The sequence below is a fragment of the Chanos chanos genome, chromosome 7 (genome assembly GCF_902362185.1).
Source record: "Chanos chanos chromosome 7, fChaCha1.1, whole genome shotgun sequence".
Classification (NCBI taxonomy): Eukaryota; Metazoa; Chordata; class Actinopteri; order Gonorynchiformes; family Chanidae; genus Chanos; species Chanos chanos.
This window is the reverse complement of record NC_044501.1, coordinates 26,171,733-26,187,793: the sequence shown is the minus strand read 5'-3', so window position 1 is coordinate 26,187,793 and position 16,061 is coordinate 26,171,733. Positions and strand designations below refer to the sequence as shown.

General features: G+C 43.5%; 1 protein-coding gene across 1 annotated transcript; it reads right to left on the bottom strand.

Moving 5' to 3' along the window:
* Nucleotides 1-3,275: 3,275 nt before the first annotated feature.
* On the bottom strand, nucleotides 3,276-11,441 carry dthd1 (death domain containing 1). Its single transcript, XM_030779116.1, has 11 exons — nucleotides 11,134-11,441; nucleotides 10,700-10,737; nucleotides 10,381-10,493; nucleotides 10,073-10,284; nucleotides 9,076-9,406; nucleotides 8,372-8,551; nucleotides 7,531-7,778; nucleotides 6,847-7,005; nucleotides 6,169-6,458; nucleotides 4,694-4,990; nucleotides 3,276-3,616 (listed from the first exon to the last, which is right to left on the bottom strand). The coding sequence occupies exons 1-11, from the start codon at nucleotides 11,439-11,441 to the stop codon at nucleotides 3,276-3,278; spliced, it is 2,517 nt and encodes an 838-aa protein (XP_030634976.1).
* Nucleotides 11,442-16,061: the final 4,620 nt, after the last annotated feature.

Sequence of the window (16,061 nt, the reverse complement as noted above, 5' to 3'; positions counted from 1 at the left end):
TGAGTGTTCTGCGGGATGAGAACATTATGCTAATGACACGCCAAAAGCCCATTAAAAGCTAAAGAGGTCAAATCTGAATTTGAATTCATAATTGCTTGTGTGGACTTTCACTAAGGTAGAGTCAACGCAGTCGTGACCATCTTACGAATGTCTGAGTGGTTCATATCTGAAGTAATGAATATTTGTTGTTCTGGGGTCAGTTTACTATAAAATGTCCAAGCGATAACAGAAAACAGATCTTAATTTACCGCTGGTGTCTGTTATTGGCTAAACACTGTCATATGCCGGTAACGCACATGAGAGACTATTAGTCACTGCCGTTCTTTTGTGTGATAACAAAGAAGAGGAGAAGTCATCGATTCCAGTGACCACTGCCAGCTCACCCACGACCCTTAGTGCGCGGAGTAGTGTGGTGTGAATGCCGGGGACAGTTACCACCTCCAGGGAAAACCAAGCACGGTCCCATTACTGAGTGAAAACGTGCGGCGGAAGGATCATTCGGACTCCGTAGGGGAGGACGCAAGGAGCTCAAGGACAAAAAAATGAATATGGCAACCCGCACAGAAATATGCACTTCGTTTCCAAAACCCCCACGATGCAAGAAACCTCTTCAAGATAAAATCTTTTTTTTTTACCTCCTGTGTGCTTGTTCGCATGTTTGCACGCATGCACATGTGTGTGCGTGTGCGTGCGCGAGTAAGCAGGCCTTGACTATATCCTTCCAGGATAATGAAGAGATTGAGAGAGTGTTTGTGTGGGGGCCAAATGAGCTGTGTGCACAGTGGGACTTCCTCCTCTGACATTTACAGCAGTGAGAGATTCTCAGTACTCACCATGACCACCCACAACACTACACAGACCTGCTAATGATACCACCTACTGTAGACACATACACACACACTATACACACTACACATGCTATGCACATTACACACACACACACACACACACACACACTATACACACACAGATCTCTGTGTATGACTGTTAGTGCTCGTATGACACCACGGGTGTCTCCCCAGTCTATTGAAACAGGTGCTCTCTCTGTGAGGCACCAGTTAATACTGCATCAGCCTCCCTCTTTCCCTCTTCCACTGTGGATGAGAGAACTGCACCTCTCTGTCTCTGTCTCTGCTCCTCTCGCTCTCTCTCTCTCTCACTCCCCCTCTCCTCCACTTCTGATGAGTGTCATTTCCCCTCTGTTACCTGGGGGCTCGTTAATGTCACAGCGTTAAGGGGGGAGATGGCAACACAGGGAATAGATCAATTAATTAATAATAGGAAATGTGGTGAACTAATTTTGGACACAGTCACGTGGAGGGAGAGAGAGAGAGAGAGAAAAAGTGAGGGAGATTGAGAGAGAGAGAGAGAGAGAGAGAAAGACAATGAAAGTAAGAGAATAAAAGAGATTGGGAGAATGAGAGAGAGAGTGAATTTAGAATTTAAATTACAGCATTACTCTAGCTGGGGAATATGAAGGATTTTTTTTTTGCAGTGGGGTTGAAACTTAACTCAAATCTGTGATGTTTTTTACATGACATTTTGGCTTCATTTTCCTCCAAGTCTTTCGCTTTTCTTTTCATTTTAAGTGTGGTGTTGACTGGCATTCTCCTCCCCTTACTTATCAAAAGAGACTCCCATCAGCACCAAAAGACTGTAAACCGCCTAGACTTTTATTAATACTTTTAATTAGTAATCACGTCATTAACTCAGAACTTATATAAATTGGATAAAACGTATATATTTACCCAGAACATTCAGATCAGTTCATATCATTTTACCAGATTGATCCTTCACTTCTTCCACTTCTACTGAAACACATCAGCAAACATCCTCTTTTCCGGCTGTAAACAGCTTGTGAAGAAAGCCCTCTAAACCTCTCCCACAAAGCATGTTTTTCTCTCCATGAGAAAAGAGTGATCTTTCTATATGTCTGCTGCTTGTTTAATTGTTAATGCTGATCTCTAGCTTGTCTTTTTAACCATCCACAGACTGCACTTCCCAGCTTATTTGTTTATCGGCATAATGCTAGAGATGGTCCAAAAGCTCTGAAAGAAAAATGAATCTCTTTTAAAATGGGCAAATTGTCAGAGAGAGGGAGAGAGAGAGAGAGAGGAGAGGGGGGGTAATGTCATTTATCCAGCACTGGGAATTCTTTCCATTATGATACACCGACCCTCCCCACTGCTGTCTTCCCTGTCACAAACGCTGTTATCAAAAAGACAGCCGAGCTGCAGACACCATGTGGTCCTCATGGTTCTGCACCTGATGGAAACTGTACAAGCACAGACTTCTAGAGCATGCGGAGACTTCCAGAACTGGGTCACAAAACAGGAAGTTGTGAGGTTGTGGCTTAAGCCCGGGGTTTAGACTGGCTTCAACACTTCAGCAGTATAGTCAACACCACTACGCAAGCTTTGTGTGAAGAACCTCATCGCCACAGGAACGGAAACAAGAACAAGCGTTATAAAATGAGGAACTAATATCATACACTATGAGAGAATTTTCACATTTCACATTTGTCACCCATTCTTATCTGTGTCATAAAAACCCGAGAAATGTCAGTATCCTTGATTTGAAAACAATTGAAGAGACAATTGTACATGTATTATAAGGCCATGGAATGTGTGTGATTATTTGTCTTTGTATACAGTATAAGACAATCAGAAATATTATGGAGTGGATTTTTTGGGCAAACTGAGTATGAACATATTCAAAAACAAAAGTTTCAAAAGGAGACTTGTGCACTCATAAGCACCTTTTCTGTTTGTTTATTGTTTGTATTTCACATGGACTGTTACATGAGTGCAAACGCTGCCGCTTAAATGAGTGTTGAAGTGGAAGCCGGACCTCGTCAGGCGTCAGCTAACATTGTCTGTGTTTCTGCTGTCACCTTGTGGACATATATATGTACTGCAAGTTTGTATTCACAAACTAAAAAAAATTCTGAGGTCAGTTCTAGGAATAAAATGAGAGTATTTATATGTTGGACTCTCCTAATGCTTTGTTTCTCCCCCTTCTTCTCTTTCTTTAGTGAGCACAGATCTGATGGATTTAAAGGAGCTGACCTGAAAGACCGTTCCTGGATTACACCTGTAACTAAAAGCAGTCACACAGCTTTTCACCATTCCAGACTGGTTTTTGGGAACAACTTCTCTCTCTCTCTCTCTCTCTCTCTCTCTCTCTCTCTGTCATTTGCATTAAAAAAAAGCTCTGAGTGAAGTAAAGGGCTTTTGTGAGACTCTCTGTCTCTCTGTCCTGGTTTCATGCATGGTTCAGGAACAGGGTCCAGGGCCTGAGTTCTCCCATGTCTCCAGGTTCCTGACTCTCCGTCTCTCGACAGTGGCTTCTCGCTGCAGCAGCTCCACGGCCAGGTCAGGCCGGCCACAGCGCCTCAGACAGCGGGCCAGGGCGGGGCCTTTGGGGACGGAGGAGGGGAGGCTGCGTCTCCAGAGAGACAGCAGGTGGAGAGTTTGCTGGGCCACGCCCTCGGGGGCACGGAGACGGGCCAACTGAACGGACGATCGGCGCAGACGCAGACCCATAACCAGCAGGGTAGCATCCTCCTCTGCCAACTCCTCACACAACCACGACAAGAGGTCATCAGAGAGAGCGTCTGACGGATCACCACGGAGAGAGAGAGAGAGAGAGAGACAAGAAAAACAAAGTACTTTATTCACATAGAACTGACTGCTCTTGTGGGAAAGAGTATTTAACAACAACCCGATCTAAACTTAAACTTTTTCAACCAATTTGTGTGTGTGTGTGTGTTATGTATTTTGTATGTTTTTTTATACCTGACTGATATTGTGATGGCATTCTGGCACTCAGAGGACATGGACAGACTCTCTCTTTCTGAAAGGTAAACCAAAGGAACAAATAAACACACACCATAACAAATCAACTCAACCAAAACAAATCAAATCACAAAAGAAAGTGAAAAAAACAACTGTATTCCACAGTCAGCTAAGAACAAAGAGGAAATGGCATTGGTAATTACCTAGTCTTTAATGTAGTAATCTCAAAGGACCTGCAGTAATCTAGATGAGATTTGATTTTCATCACTCTCTCTGATTTTCACAATGTAAATGTTTCGAACTTATGTAAGACGCACTTGAGGTCAAAATGGAGACGAGAAAACAAAAAAGAAGACAAGATGGAGAAGAGAAAACAAAAAGAAGACAAGATGGAGAAGGGAAAACAAAAAGAAGACAAGATGGAGAAGGGAAAACCAAAAGAGGAAAAGGTGGCTATTAAGTGTATCGGATCAGAACTAATCTAACCACACAGTTTATCACAGATCCGTTGCCAAGCAACAGGCATGCTAGGAGGCCACAGCTATGTAGAGACACTCAAGGACACACCAAGGGCATTTTGTAGTAGTTTGGGTGGCAAACGCAACCTTCCACGCGTATGTTACAAGGGTTCAGAGGGTTCAAGTGTAATGAATGACAACTAAATGTGAGTGCTTTAATCTACCTAAGAATGTACAGATACTAAAAAACACTTCCCAACAGATCTCTACTCCTTTGTAATTTACCAGCACTCTGAAGCACATCCTTCCCAATTCATCCAGAAATACAGAAGTATCAAAACAGATGCTTATAAAAAGGATGCATGTAAATACAGATTGAATGATTTTATGACTTTGATGATAATCTAACATTACAGTCATATATCATATATCATATACCTAGCAGCCTTGTATAGGTATAGTTTGTGTCTGATGGCTGGAGGTGTGATTGATGCACCTTGGGCAGAGTGAGGCTTAGCTTACAGACAGGCTCCTCTAGGGGACGCCCTTTCATGGGGACAGGTCTGTTTCCTTTCCAGACCAGCTGACCCACGCTGACTCTCGTGAAGACGGCCGTGCCTTTGTAATGGGCTGAGCTGTAGTTTCCAAACGAGTCTACCTCTGTCAGCGTGAGATGCAAATGCCTCCTCCTCTGGTTGTGAAAGGTGAGTATCTTCGATGTTTCTCTGTGCCCATCTGCATTCACCAGCAAACCCAAAACAAACAAACAAACAAACACACAAACATGCTCGAAGATAAGCAATGATTGATGCCGTATTTCCACACACAGAGGAACACTTCATAAGTTTATATAAGTTCATAATTGGTCAACCATGCACGATAATTACACGAAGCAGTGATCCTCAATGAGTTGATAGACAGTTTTGAAAATATAGTGACTTTTTATTTACCCAAGAACAACATGTCTCAAACTCAGTTCAAATCTAAACCGTGAATTGAAGGTTGAATTCCTCAAAGAGAGATTTCTTAGACAAACTGCTTTTGCAAACAAGTTGTAATAACTCAGGCATGTCTGTCAGTGGAGGAGAGATTGAAAATTAAGAATTCACAGCTGACAGTTTTTGTCAAGATGTAGATTAATCTTATCCACAGAGTACATGAATAACCACAGGTGTTCACTAATGTTTTCACAATTATACAGCATGGCACATCAATGCTTTTTGTTTCCTCTTTTCATCTGTCCACGATTCGCAGTGTGAACAAAGCATTCCTCCATCGGCATGATGATGTCAATATCTGCAGTCGGGTAATGTTAAGGGAAAAAGTTGGCACCATGGATGAAGATAGCTGGCTTTTATTTTCTACATTTTTGACCCATCATTAGAGGACGACGTTTAAGGCAAAGAGCTTCCTATTGTTACTAAATGTTTGGTCTCAGGGCCTATGGGAGTTTAAAACAGGGTCACGTGATTAGTCACATGATTGTGTAGAACATGTCAAACCAGTTCTTCCACATCGTGGTCGCTCTGTCTGCTGAAGCTACAGTGCTAGTGTTACGTTGGACAGTGGAGAGACTCATGTAGACAATGTTATCAATGACATTTAGCTTTCTCCACTGCTCTGCATTCTTCTTCATTCACTCCATGCTTTTGGCCTCCGCAGCCTACAGCTGGTACAAAGTGCAACACATTTCCTGCTTTGCTAAGTTCATAACACAAAAAAAGTGTTTAACAAGTTTTTGACATCTCTGTGACTACTTTGAAACTATTTTACAGATGAAATGTGAGAAATGAAACAGAAAACAAGTGCTTCTGCTCAGAAAATGTCTGAACGCTTTGAGTATCTCACCTGAGTTTGTTCTCTACCTTTTAAAACTACGTGGCATGTGTATCTGAGAGTGGAACAGAGTTTACCTGTGCAGGTAATATTTCCACTAAAGGTCAGGAGGAGCTGTTCTCCCTCGTGCATGGGGATATCTCCGGAGTGTTCCAGTGGGCTGCAGAAAGCCTGGGCCTGGAGTTTGGCCATCTCCCAGCTCAGGTCTCTGCTGGGCAGGGCAGCCACCACAACACTGTAGGGGTCATCCTTCTTCCGCTGGAGCACTATGGTTACCGCGGAAACCCTCACAGCTCTCTCCACCTCTTCTGCCAGTGAGGCCAGGTACAGGGGTTTAACGGGGGACAGCAAACGCACCACCATCAACCTACACACACACACACACACACACACACACAGAAAGAGACAGAGAGAGAGAGGGAGGAGAACAACAATGACAACAAGAACAACAAAGAGAAGGAAGGAAAAGAGAAAGAGACGGAAGTGTGGGAAGACGTAGAGGAGAAGTGGTAGAGAAAGAGAAATGTGAGCCAGAAGAGGTTAGAAAAACCCATCACCATAAAATTACTTTATAGTTTCACTTCAGCTTCTGATGAGTGTTCGTGGATGTCAGGCATCAGGATGACTCAGCCACCAGTTTTGGTTCAGTCTGTTACAGTTAAGAAACTTAACCAAACGCTTTGAGTTACGTCAGTCCAACACTGACTCTCATTTCAAACTGAACTAATCCTGACTGTGCCAAACCATTCACTTACCTTTCATATTTCTCCATTAGTTCAAAAGATACCAGGCCATTTTGCAGGTTCTTCACATTCACTTTATCTAGAATGTTCCACTGCTCTTCTCTCCAGCAAAGCAAAGCCAGTTGCTCATTGGCTGTGTCTCTCGACGACTTGACTGAAGCACTGACAATCCTGATTAAAAACACAATAAACAAATAACAAACAACAACAAACAAACACAGAGCACATTAGTCGCCAAGAACAGTAGTAGCCAGTTGCTGAAGATCCCTGGTTGATTTTTTTAGACTCCTTACATTGTTCTTCATGCACTTTAATATTCATTCTCTATTTTCTAAAACCTTTTGAAAACTCTGAATAAAAAGGCAGTGCAGGAGAGTGGAGGTGTTACTGCTTTACACAATGACAAACTGTATGACAAGAGGTGATTTCCTGACAGACCAAGGCGGCTGTTCAAACTTGTCTGCATGTGTAAAGTGTTTGTAGAGACAAAAGTGGTTTTCTCTGCTGTAACAGAGGAACGTCTCTGCACAGACTTTATGGGAAGGAAAGTAATAATTCATCAACCTTGGTCAGTCAGTGGGTTACCTCTGCAGCCGGGGAACAGAACTGAATGCTGTCTTATATGTTTTCCACAGTGGTGTCAGAAAGTGTGTGTGTGTGTGTGTGTGTGTTGTGTGTGTGTGTCGCTCTTTATACCTGAGTTGACATGGCACATGTGTATCCCGGGTCTGGACTGCAGTGGCTGGGCGTGGCATGTCAACCTCCTCCCCTCCCCTCCTCTTGTCAGGGTTTGGAGGGCAGGGCATGGTTATGGTGAGGGGTCGACGTAGGGTCAGAGGTGAAGGGTGACTCAGGTAGAGAAGGGGACTGGTGGCCAGTGCAGAGTGATACAGGTCTCTCTGAGACTTCAGACTGGACAAGATAGCAGCATCCAAGGGTTGAACCTGACGCCACACGTGAAAACATTTAAATTTTACCAACACCACTTATTCACAGATTACCCATCTCTTTTTCATACAGCTGCTATAACATTATGACAATTATGAGTCATTATCATTATGAATCATTCATGAGTTGTGTAATAAGTGATGCATGTGACTGAGTGGGGATACTGTTGTGAGAAAAGAAACTGGCCATGGGTTGTTGGTTCAAACCCCAACCATTACAGCTCATTGCCAGTGTGCTTCTGAACAAAGCAGTCAGCCAGAGGAAACAAAGCTGTAAAACGAAACTGCCTTTACTGCGCTGTACAGTGTGATATTTTTTAGGTTAGATTATGTAACTGTTGTCATGTAGCATGTGTGACAAAATAAAGTATTTACCTTTTCTCTCCCAGACATAACACTCACGTCAGACTAGATTTATAATTGACATAATTAATATGATTCACATGTTGACATTACAAATTTAATTACTCTGCCTTTACAGCAGAGGAGAGAGAATGGAGGGAGGGAAAAAAGAGGGGTGTGGAGCAGATGAATGATAGAGCAGCACTGAGTGAAGAGGGAGAAATGGAGAGAAACTGAGAGAACAGTACAGTGGCCTGAGCAATGACGGGCGTGGGGAAAGTGTTGGGCGGGTACTCCAGGCAGATTCGGGAATCCACGCTAAGCTTCAGAGACAGCCCTCTCTTAGGAACCATAAACGTCTCTCTCCTTAAACACGACACGACCGCAAACACACCCAGGGTGTACACACGGATGACCGCGAAGGAGCCCTGGAACAGACCATTACACACACGTGAGCCCGTGTGCGCACAAACACACATACACACACACACACACACATACATACACGCATACACACACACACACACACACAGATTAATACATACACACACACATACAAACACACACACACGCACACACAAAAATATAAACACACAAACTCACCACAAGATTCAGGCAAAGAAGATGTTTCAGCTGAGGTACTTGAACAAATATGAGAGCTACATTTTAAAATTAGGAAGAGAAACCAATACCTTACTTGAAGCAAGAGTGCACTTTATCGTAGATATGTCTCATATTTTTTTATATTTTTCACGCACCTGCCATTCATGAAATATGTCACGCTATTCCTGTTTCACTGCCTTAAACATATTGTCGAATCTCATATCGTGACCTTCCCTCTACTTTTACCATTAACCCTCATGTTTCACCCACAGTCTTCTAAACGACTTCTCGCTAACTGCTTTCACTTCACTAAACAGAAGGGGTATCCTGCTCCTGTGTCACCGCTCACCCTCCGGCCTCTGTAGCTGCTCTCCATGGACACAGGCGTGACGTAGCTTGTCCTTGACTCCCGATCCACCACCTTGACTGCGATGTCCCGGTGGTTTCCGTGGTAACGGGCGCGGAAAGACATGGCTACGGTGATGGGGAAGGGACTCTTGGCGTCGTCAGGGACTTGGATCGTGATTATGCTGCTGACCATTTCCTCCGAACCCCACACCAGAACAGAACTCAGGTCACTTGACACCTCGCAAGTCATGACCTCTGCGATCTCTGCTGGCGCTGTCACGTAGCAGGCAGCCGGACCATCTGACTCGCTGCTCTCTGATTGGTCCATTACTCTGTGAGAGAAAGATTGTCAACGGACAGCTAATACATCTCACGCGTCCTTTTCTTTTACTTAAACTTAACAATATTCAGCTCAAAGTGTGCGCAGATGTTACAGCAATGATGTAAGGTGATAGATAGATAGATAGATAGATAGATAGATAGATAGATAGATAGATAGATAGATAGATAGATAGATAGATAGATAGATAGATAGATAGATAGATAGATAGATAGATAGATGTGTTTATGAAAATTATTAGTTTTGTTGATTCATTGTCTTTGCATATATTAATCATGAAGGGTAATGTGTTCTCGATACACACTGTAGGGATTCACGAGACACCAAATGATCAACCAAATCAAAACACACACACACACTCACACACACACACATGCAAAAAGGAGAGACTTACTCTCGCGTGACCCAGCCATGTTTTGAGCCTTCCTCCTCTCCTTCAGCCTCTTCATCACTCCCCTCTGTCTCCTCCTTTTTTCCTCTCTTTTCTTCTGTCTCTGCCTGCGTATCTGTCTCTTTCTCCCCCCTGTCCTTTCCCTGTAAATGTGTATTTCTGTCTCCTGTCTGTGCACAGCGTTCTTTCTCTGCAGTCCTAACAATGTCTGTTTTGTCATTTGTCTCTGTTAATCTTTGTCCATCACTCTCCCTGTCCCTTACAGACATCACCCGGTTTCCCGCCACATCAGAGCCAGCAGCAGTCTGCATACGCAGTGGTTCGGGCGTGCAGTCTGCGTATGCAGTAGTTCGGGGGAGCGGGCTGCGTACGCAGTGGTTCGGGGGTGCGGTCTGTCCACGCAGTGGTTTGGGGATCCAGGCTGAGTCTAGATGACCTCCTGAGTCATCTGACATGGTCTGGAAGTGACTCTGCATGCCCTGAGGTAGGCCTTCTGCACAGGCCATGGGCTCATGTCCGTCTGTGTGAGTGCGAGTGTGAGTGTGTGTGCTGAGGTCAGAGAGAGATGCCAGTGCCATGTTAAGTTTGTGTTTTATGGTCTGCAGCTTCTCCTCGAGGTTCTGGGTGTCCTGCAAGATGCTGAGGATCAGGACAGTGGTGTGGTGAAGTTTACAGTCATCAGAAACACCTGGAAAAGAAACATGTTGCTTTATTACACACCATTATATCACTCAGTGTGTGTGTGTGTGTGTGTGTGTGTGCGTGTGCGTGTGCGTGTGTGTGTGTGTGTGTGTGTGTTTGTGTGTGTGTGTGCGTGTGCGTGTGTGTGCGTGTGCGCGCGTGTGTGTGTGCACTTGTTTTTTCCTAGTTTAGATAAATGTTTGACCGTTGTACTGGTGACACCTGACAAACTGGGGTCAAAATCACAGTCCCTAGTAAAAAAAAACCATGCATAGATTTTTAAAAATGTTTCATTTTAAATAAAAGGTATTGCTGCTATTGATGAAGCTAAAAGTGTGAAAGTGTATTTGGTTAGCGTTAGAGTTAGAGTTAAAGTTACTCTTTATAATGGAGTGTGTGTGTGTGTGTGTGCACATGTGTGTCTGTATATGTGTGTCTATGACTATGGTGGTGGATATGAGTGTGTTTGACAGCAAAATATTACCTCTGCAGCAATTACACATACAGACTCACAAACACACACACACACACACACACACACACACACACACACACACACACACACACACACACACTTACCTGTTTGTGTTAGCAGCTGTTCCCTTGCCTCTTTGTGTGTGTGTGTGGAGTTCTCCTGTTTGTTCTGCTCAGAGAGTGTGTGTGCAGTGTCTCTCAGAGTTTCTCTCCAGGCACGGACCCTCTGTGTGTTAAGCTCAGCCAGCTCCTTCAGCACGCTGAGGAGCATACAGAGGGTCCCAGCCGAGTTTGCCTGCCCCAGCTGGAGCACCCCAGCCTGGGTAAGCTCCCCCCGCAATCCCCTGCCTCCTCTGGTTCTGCCTTGGTCTGATAACAGCCCCCTCAGACTCTGTGCAGAGTCCTGTAGCAGTTTGAGAAGTGAGTCCTCAGAAGAGGGTTCTGTGTGGAGCAAGTCTGTCTCCTCGATTTTGTTTGACATTTTGCTCGTGGAGAAGTGTGTGTCCACGGCTTGGCTGTGACCACCAGTGGAGTATTTGATTCTCACAGTCTGTGAAACGACAAATGACACAGTCTAATAGAGGCTCTCTCTTTCCCTCTTGCTCTCTCTTTCTTTCTCGCTCTGTGATGGTGGTGCAGTTAGCTTTAGCACTACTGTTTTCATAAAAACCTAACAGTCTTTACTACCACCCCGGTGATATAAAAAGGTCACCATAGTAACAGGTGGGCGTGCTTAGAAACAAAAGGGACCCTTAACAACAGAGGACCCTAAAGAAGACAAATGCGTCTGCCTCTGAATGACTCCCTGCGGAAGAGGAAAAAAAAAGAAAAAGAAAAATAACAAGCTGCTTTCTCTCTGTACTCTCCAGAGCCTCACATTCCATATTTTACCACCTCTCTCTCTCTCTCTCTCTCTCATACACACACACCTACCCACTATAAGTATACAGTGTATGCTTCCTAATGTAAACTGGTTGATGTGAAAAGTATATTGCTGAGACTATCAAGACAATTACAAGTATGATTCAAATCCTCACGATAAAACTCTTCACTGGCCTTTTTATTAGTGTAGTTAATACATTTAAATACAGTTGGAAGATTCTGATAAGAAGCTGCTTGAGAAATATTAATCCTTTGAAATAAGACTGGTGGAGAAGTGTCACTATTCTCAGTGTAATATGACAGATTGTCTTAGTTTTTCTCCGATCTCTATTCACATGAACAATGAGACTTTTACTGGCTCAGTGGCAGTCCTTTCACTGTATGAGACTAACTGCCCCTTAACCTTGAGAGCTCTGTGTGTGTGTGTGTGTGTGTGTGTGAGAGAGAGAGAGAGAGAGAGAGAGAGAGAGAGAGAGAGAGCACTATGGGGAAGTTAGCAGGTTGTGTGGAGTCACTGAGAGGACATATTTTTGAAACGCACACACACACACTGATCTCTGAACTTTCCTCTCTCTCTATGTTTCTCTCTCCCACTGTGTCTCTGTGTCTGGAACACAAAGGCCAATAACAATTCTGTGCACTGATAAAAAAAAAAGCCCTCCACACATAACTCCTTCCTGATTTTAATTAGTCTGGAATCTAATTACTCTCAGAACTAGGACACTGCTGCACTGTGCTACAATCTGAACTGTAGTATGAGGCTTCCAAATGTGTAGCCTTCAGCTAGTTGTGTTTTAAAACAGATAAGTAAAATGTGCAGCCCAGATAAGTAAAATGTGTCAGGTGGTTGTTGTCAAGCAGGAGAAATAGTCGTCTCAGTGTATTTCTAAACATGTCGTGGTCTCTACGGTAAAGATTACATGTACTGTTGTTTACCCCTTGATTAAATGTCTATGTTCCCTCCATAGCTCTCTGCTGATAACAAGGTCTAAGCATGTGTCTACATGTAGAGCTGTAGTCTCTCTCTCTCTCTGCTACACATACACACACGTAGATATCAACAATGCTGACTACACTTCAGAGAGATTGATTACACTCTGTGTAAGTAGGGCGGGGAGTGGTGTGTTCGTGTGCATGCGTCAGATGAGAGAGAGAGAGAGAGAGAGAGAGAGAGAGAGAGCGAGAGAGAGAGAGAGAGAGGGGCATACTTTTAAATGTGTACATCTGCAAGGATGGTACAGCTACCTCCTGTGGCAAGATAATGAACTGCATTTGTTAGAAAGATATTTTATTCACTGTAATTTCATTTTCTCCCAATACGAATTTCAACACAAAACTGTGTAAGGCTGTGATAATACGTCTATGGCCATTTTGTGTCGTCACTGTAACACAAACGCTTGTGAATAGCGTGAGTAGGCTACATTAAATGATCACAGTGAAAAAGCACTATGACCTTCGTTTTCATTGTGTTTTTTGAAAGATCAGCACTGGTCTGTCACATACACTAACATGCGTAAACTAATAAAGTCCTTTAAAAACTGCGGTCGTAGCGTATTGCTGAAATCTTCCAATCTTCTTGACGAGATATCAAAACGATATGCCATTTAATACATTTCTTTTAAAAATCAGAGCACAAATAAAATCCTCATTTGTTTCTGTAAATCTGTGCGACCAGATTTTTTTCAGCGGAGCGAGAGCATTCCTCCCGACAAAATACATAGCCCAGGGCACTAGAGCAACTAACAGGCTATAACACGCAGAGAGAGAGAGAGCGCGACGAGAGAGAGAGAGACGTAACACAGTGCATAAGCCAACACAATTTCTGAATTTAAATAATCGACCAACACGGCATATTTCTCTGAAAATCTCATGACTCATAACTAATTTGAGAGGAGATGAAAATATGTTTTAAATGCAAATAGAGTTTAAATACAATCGTTCTGTTGTTAGGAAATGGCCTATTAAGTTTACAGCTCAACTACCTTGCCCGCAAACGAGCCTGCTGATTTGGGGCGGTCGTGTTTGGCTTATAGGCGTGGAGGGCAGACGCGTAGTGAACCCCGTGGGCGGTAAAGCGGAACGTGCGGCTAGGCAAACCACGCTGCGAAAGTTTGTGTTATTTAACTGAAACTTCTGGCAGTTATTAGCTGTAAAGAGCAATAGCAGACACACAACGAAAATGTAGTGACACTCGAAGCAACAGTCATCTGAGGTAAGATTTGTTTAGCTACAGTCGTTGATTACCTACGCCTTAGTTTTCCGTAAGATTTCAGCTTTGTTTTGACATTTCATTGAGCGGGTCTTACCAGCCACTAAGTGGGGCACGGAGCTCTATCATCATTCACGAGAAGTGTAACGTCAGTGGCTTTAGGCAACGTTGTAATCTATTGCAACCTTTGAAACAATTCACATGTGCTTTGTTTGCTTATGGTGTGTTAACTGAGTTGTGATCACAACCCAGAAACTCCCGTTTGTACTAAACATGAGTGAAGTATCCTTCAACTGAAAGGGTTTGGGGACCGTGGCACGACGTCCAGGTTTGAGAATCAGTAACGCGTAGGGTTTCCTCCACTTGCTCACCTGTCGATCGATTCGTCACATTATTGAAAATTTTATCGCTCAGTCTAAAATGAGAGAATTACCACGTGTCTTAGAGTAGACGATGCCATTCGTTTCAAACATTCGGTGTCATCAGGTTGCTGTGCTGAAGTATTGGGACAGATCAAAAACAGTCACAGTTTTGTCACACGATTCTAAAGTTGTCAAGGCAGCCGTGCTGTTAAAGACTTCAAAACACGGCTTCAGCAGCTCAGGAGCAAACGAAACATAAAGATAAATAAATAGCTTTAAATATTTGAGTCTTGCACGAGGAAAAGGCAGATGGGTTCTGAAGCTTGTCTTAGTGATTTTGTGTGTGTATGTGGGCCTATGCATGTATGTGTGGGGAGGTCAGTGTTATGATGGACTTTGCTCCTGCGTGACAACCTTTAAGAAATGTGCCCGGTATTTGTGACTCAGAGTGCAGGTACAGCTTATTACTGCCAAGTCAGGAAAGGCTTCTTCCTCCTTCTCTCTCTCTCTCTCTTTCTCTCTCTCTCTCTCTAAACACACACACACACACACACACACACACACTTTACGTTGCATAAAAGTGTTGGTGCTCAGCATTGTAAGGAGTTTCCGTTTTTCTTGTGACACACACACACACACACACACACACACACACACACACACACACACATCTGGTTTGAACATCAGGCAGTACTCAGTGTGTTTGTCCGTAGGTATGTGTGCAGGCTGGCACCAGTTCTCTTAGCCTGTGTGTGCATGTTTTGCTCTCAGTGTATGCAAGTAACTTTTGTGCACTTGTGGATGAGATACTGCAGAGACACCGTACTGAGTTATTGATGCCACACACATCTGACCGTATGCTCTATTATTATACTCTGTCTCTTTGATACATTTTTTTTGTACAGATGAGACATAATTCTGTAAAACATTGTAATTACTGACATGTTTTATGGCTGTATTCTCACTTCTGGAACAGTAGAGGAGATTCAGTTCTTCTGTGTCCTGTGGTCTTTTGCAGCATAGACAACGAGACTGTGAGACAGTCTCTGTGCAGAGACTGTGAACTACTCCTTGAGGTTCTGGTCTGGTTTTGTTTCTGAAATATTCAAGGTTAATTGTAATTCTCAGTTGCATTACAGCAATCCAATGCATGTTTACCAGGGATCTGAACCAACATCCTGTCTCAAAGTCACTTGCATGTCATATGAAAACTAGACAGGGAACCTGTCAAAGCAGCAGGTAGAGGAGAACACGTTGTATGCTGTCTATGGTGAGGCTGGTCGTCTCGGTGAGTCTGAGCAGAGTCATAGCTCTGTGTTGAGGACAGTGCTTGAGTCATGTTCTGCTTGGTCTTGCTTTACTCCAAGGCAGGTTGTTGCATGCTGAAAGACAGCAAGTAACGTGCGGCTCACACACACCCTTATGTGTGGAGCGATGAGGAAAAAGACAAAAAAAAAAAACACACACACATAGGATTAAATAGCCCCTGGGTTGAAGTGTTATCAGAAACCTCTAGAGTAGTTCCTCAAATACTGTATATGATGTGTACTCCACATATAGTCTTTGCATAATTTTAATGTAACATGGTGTCCTTAAGTCTAAAAATGCCTTCAGCTGCTCATCCAACATTCAGGTCGGTCTCTCTGTG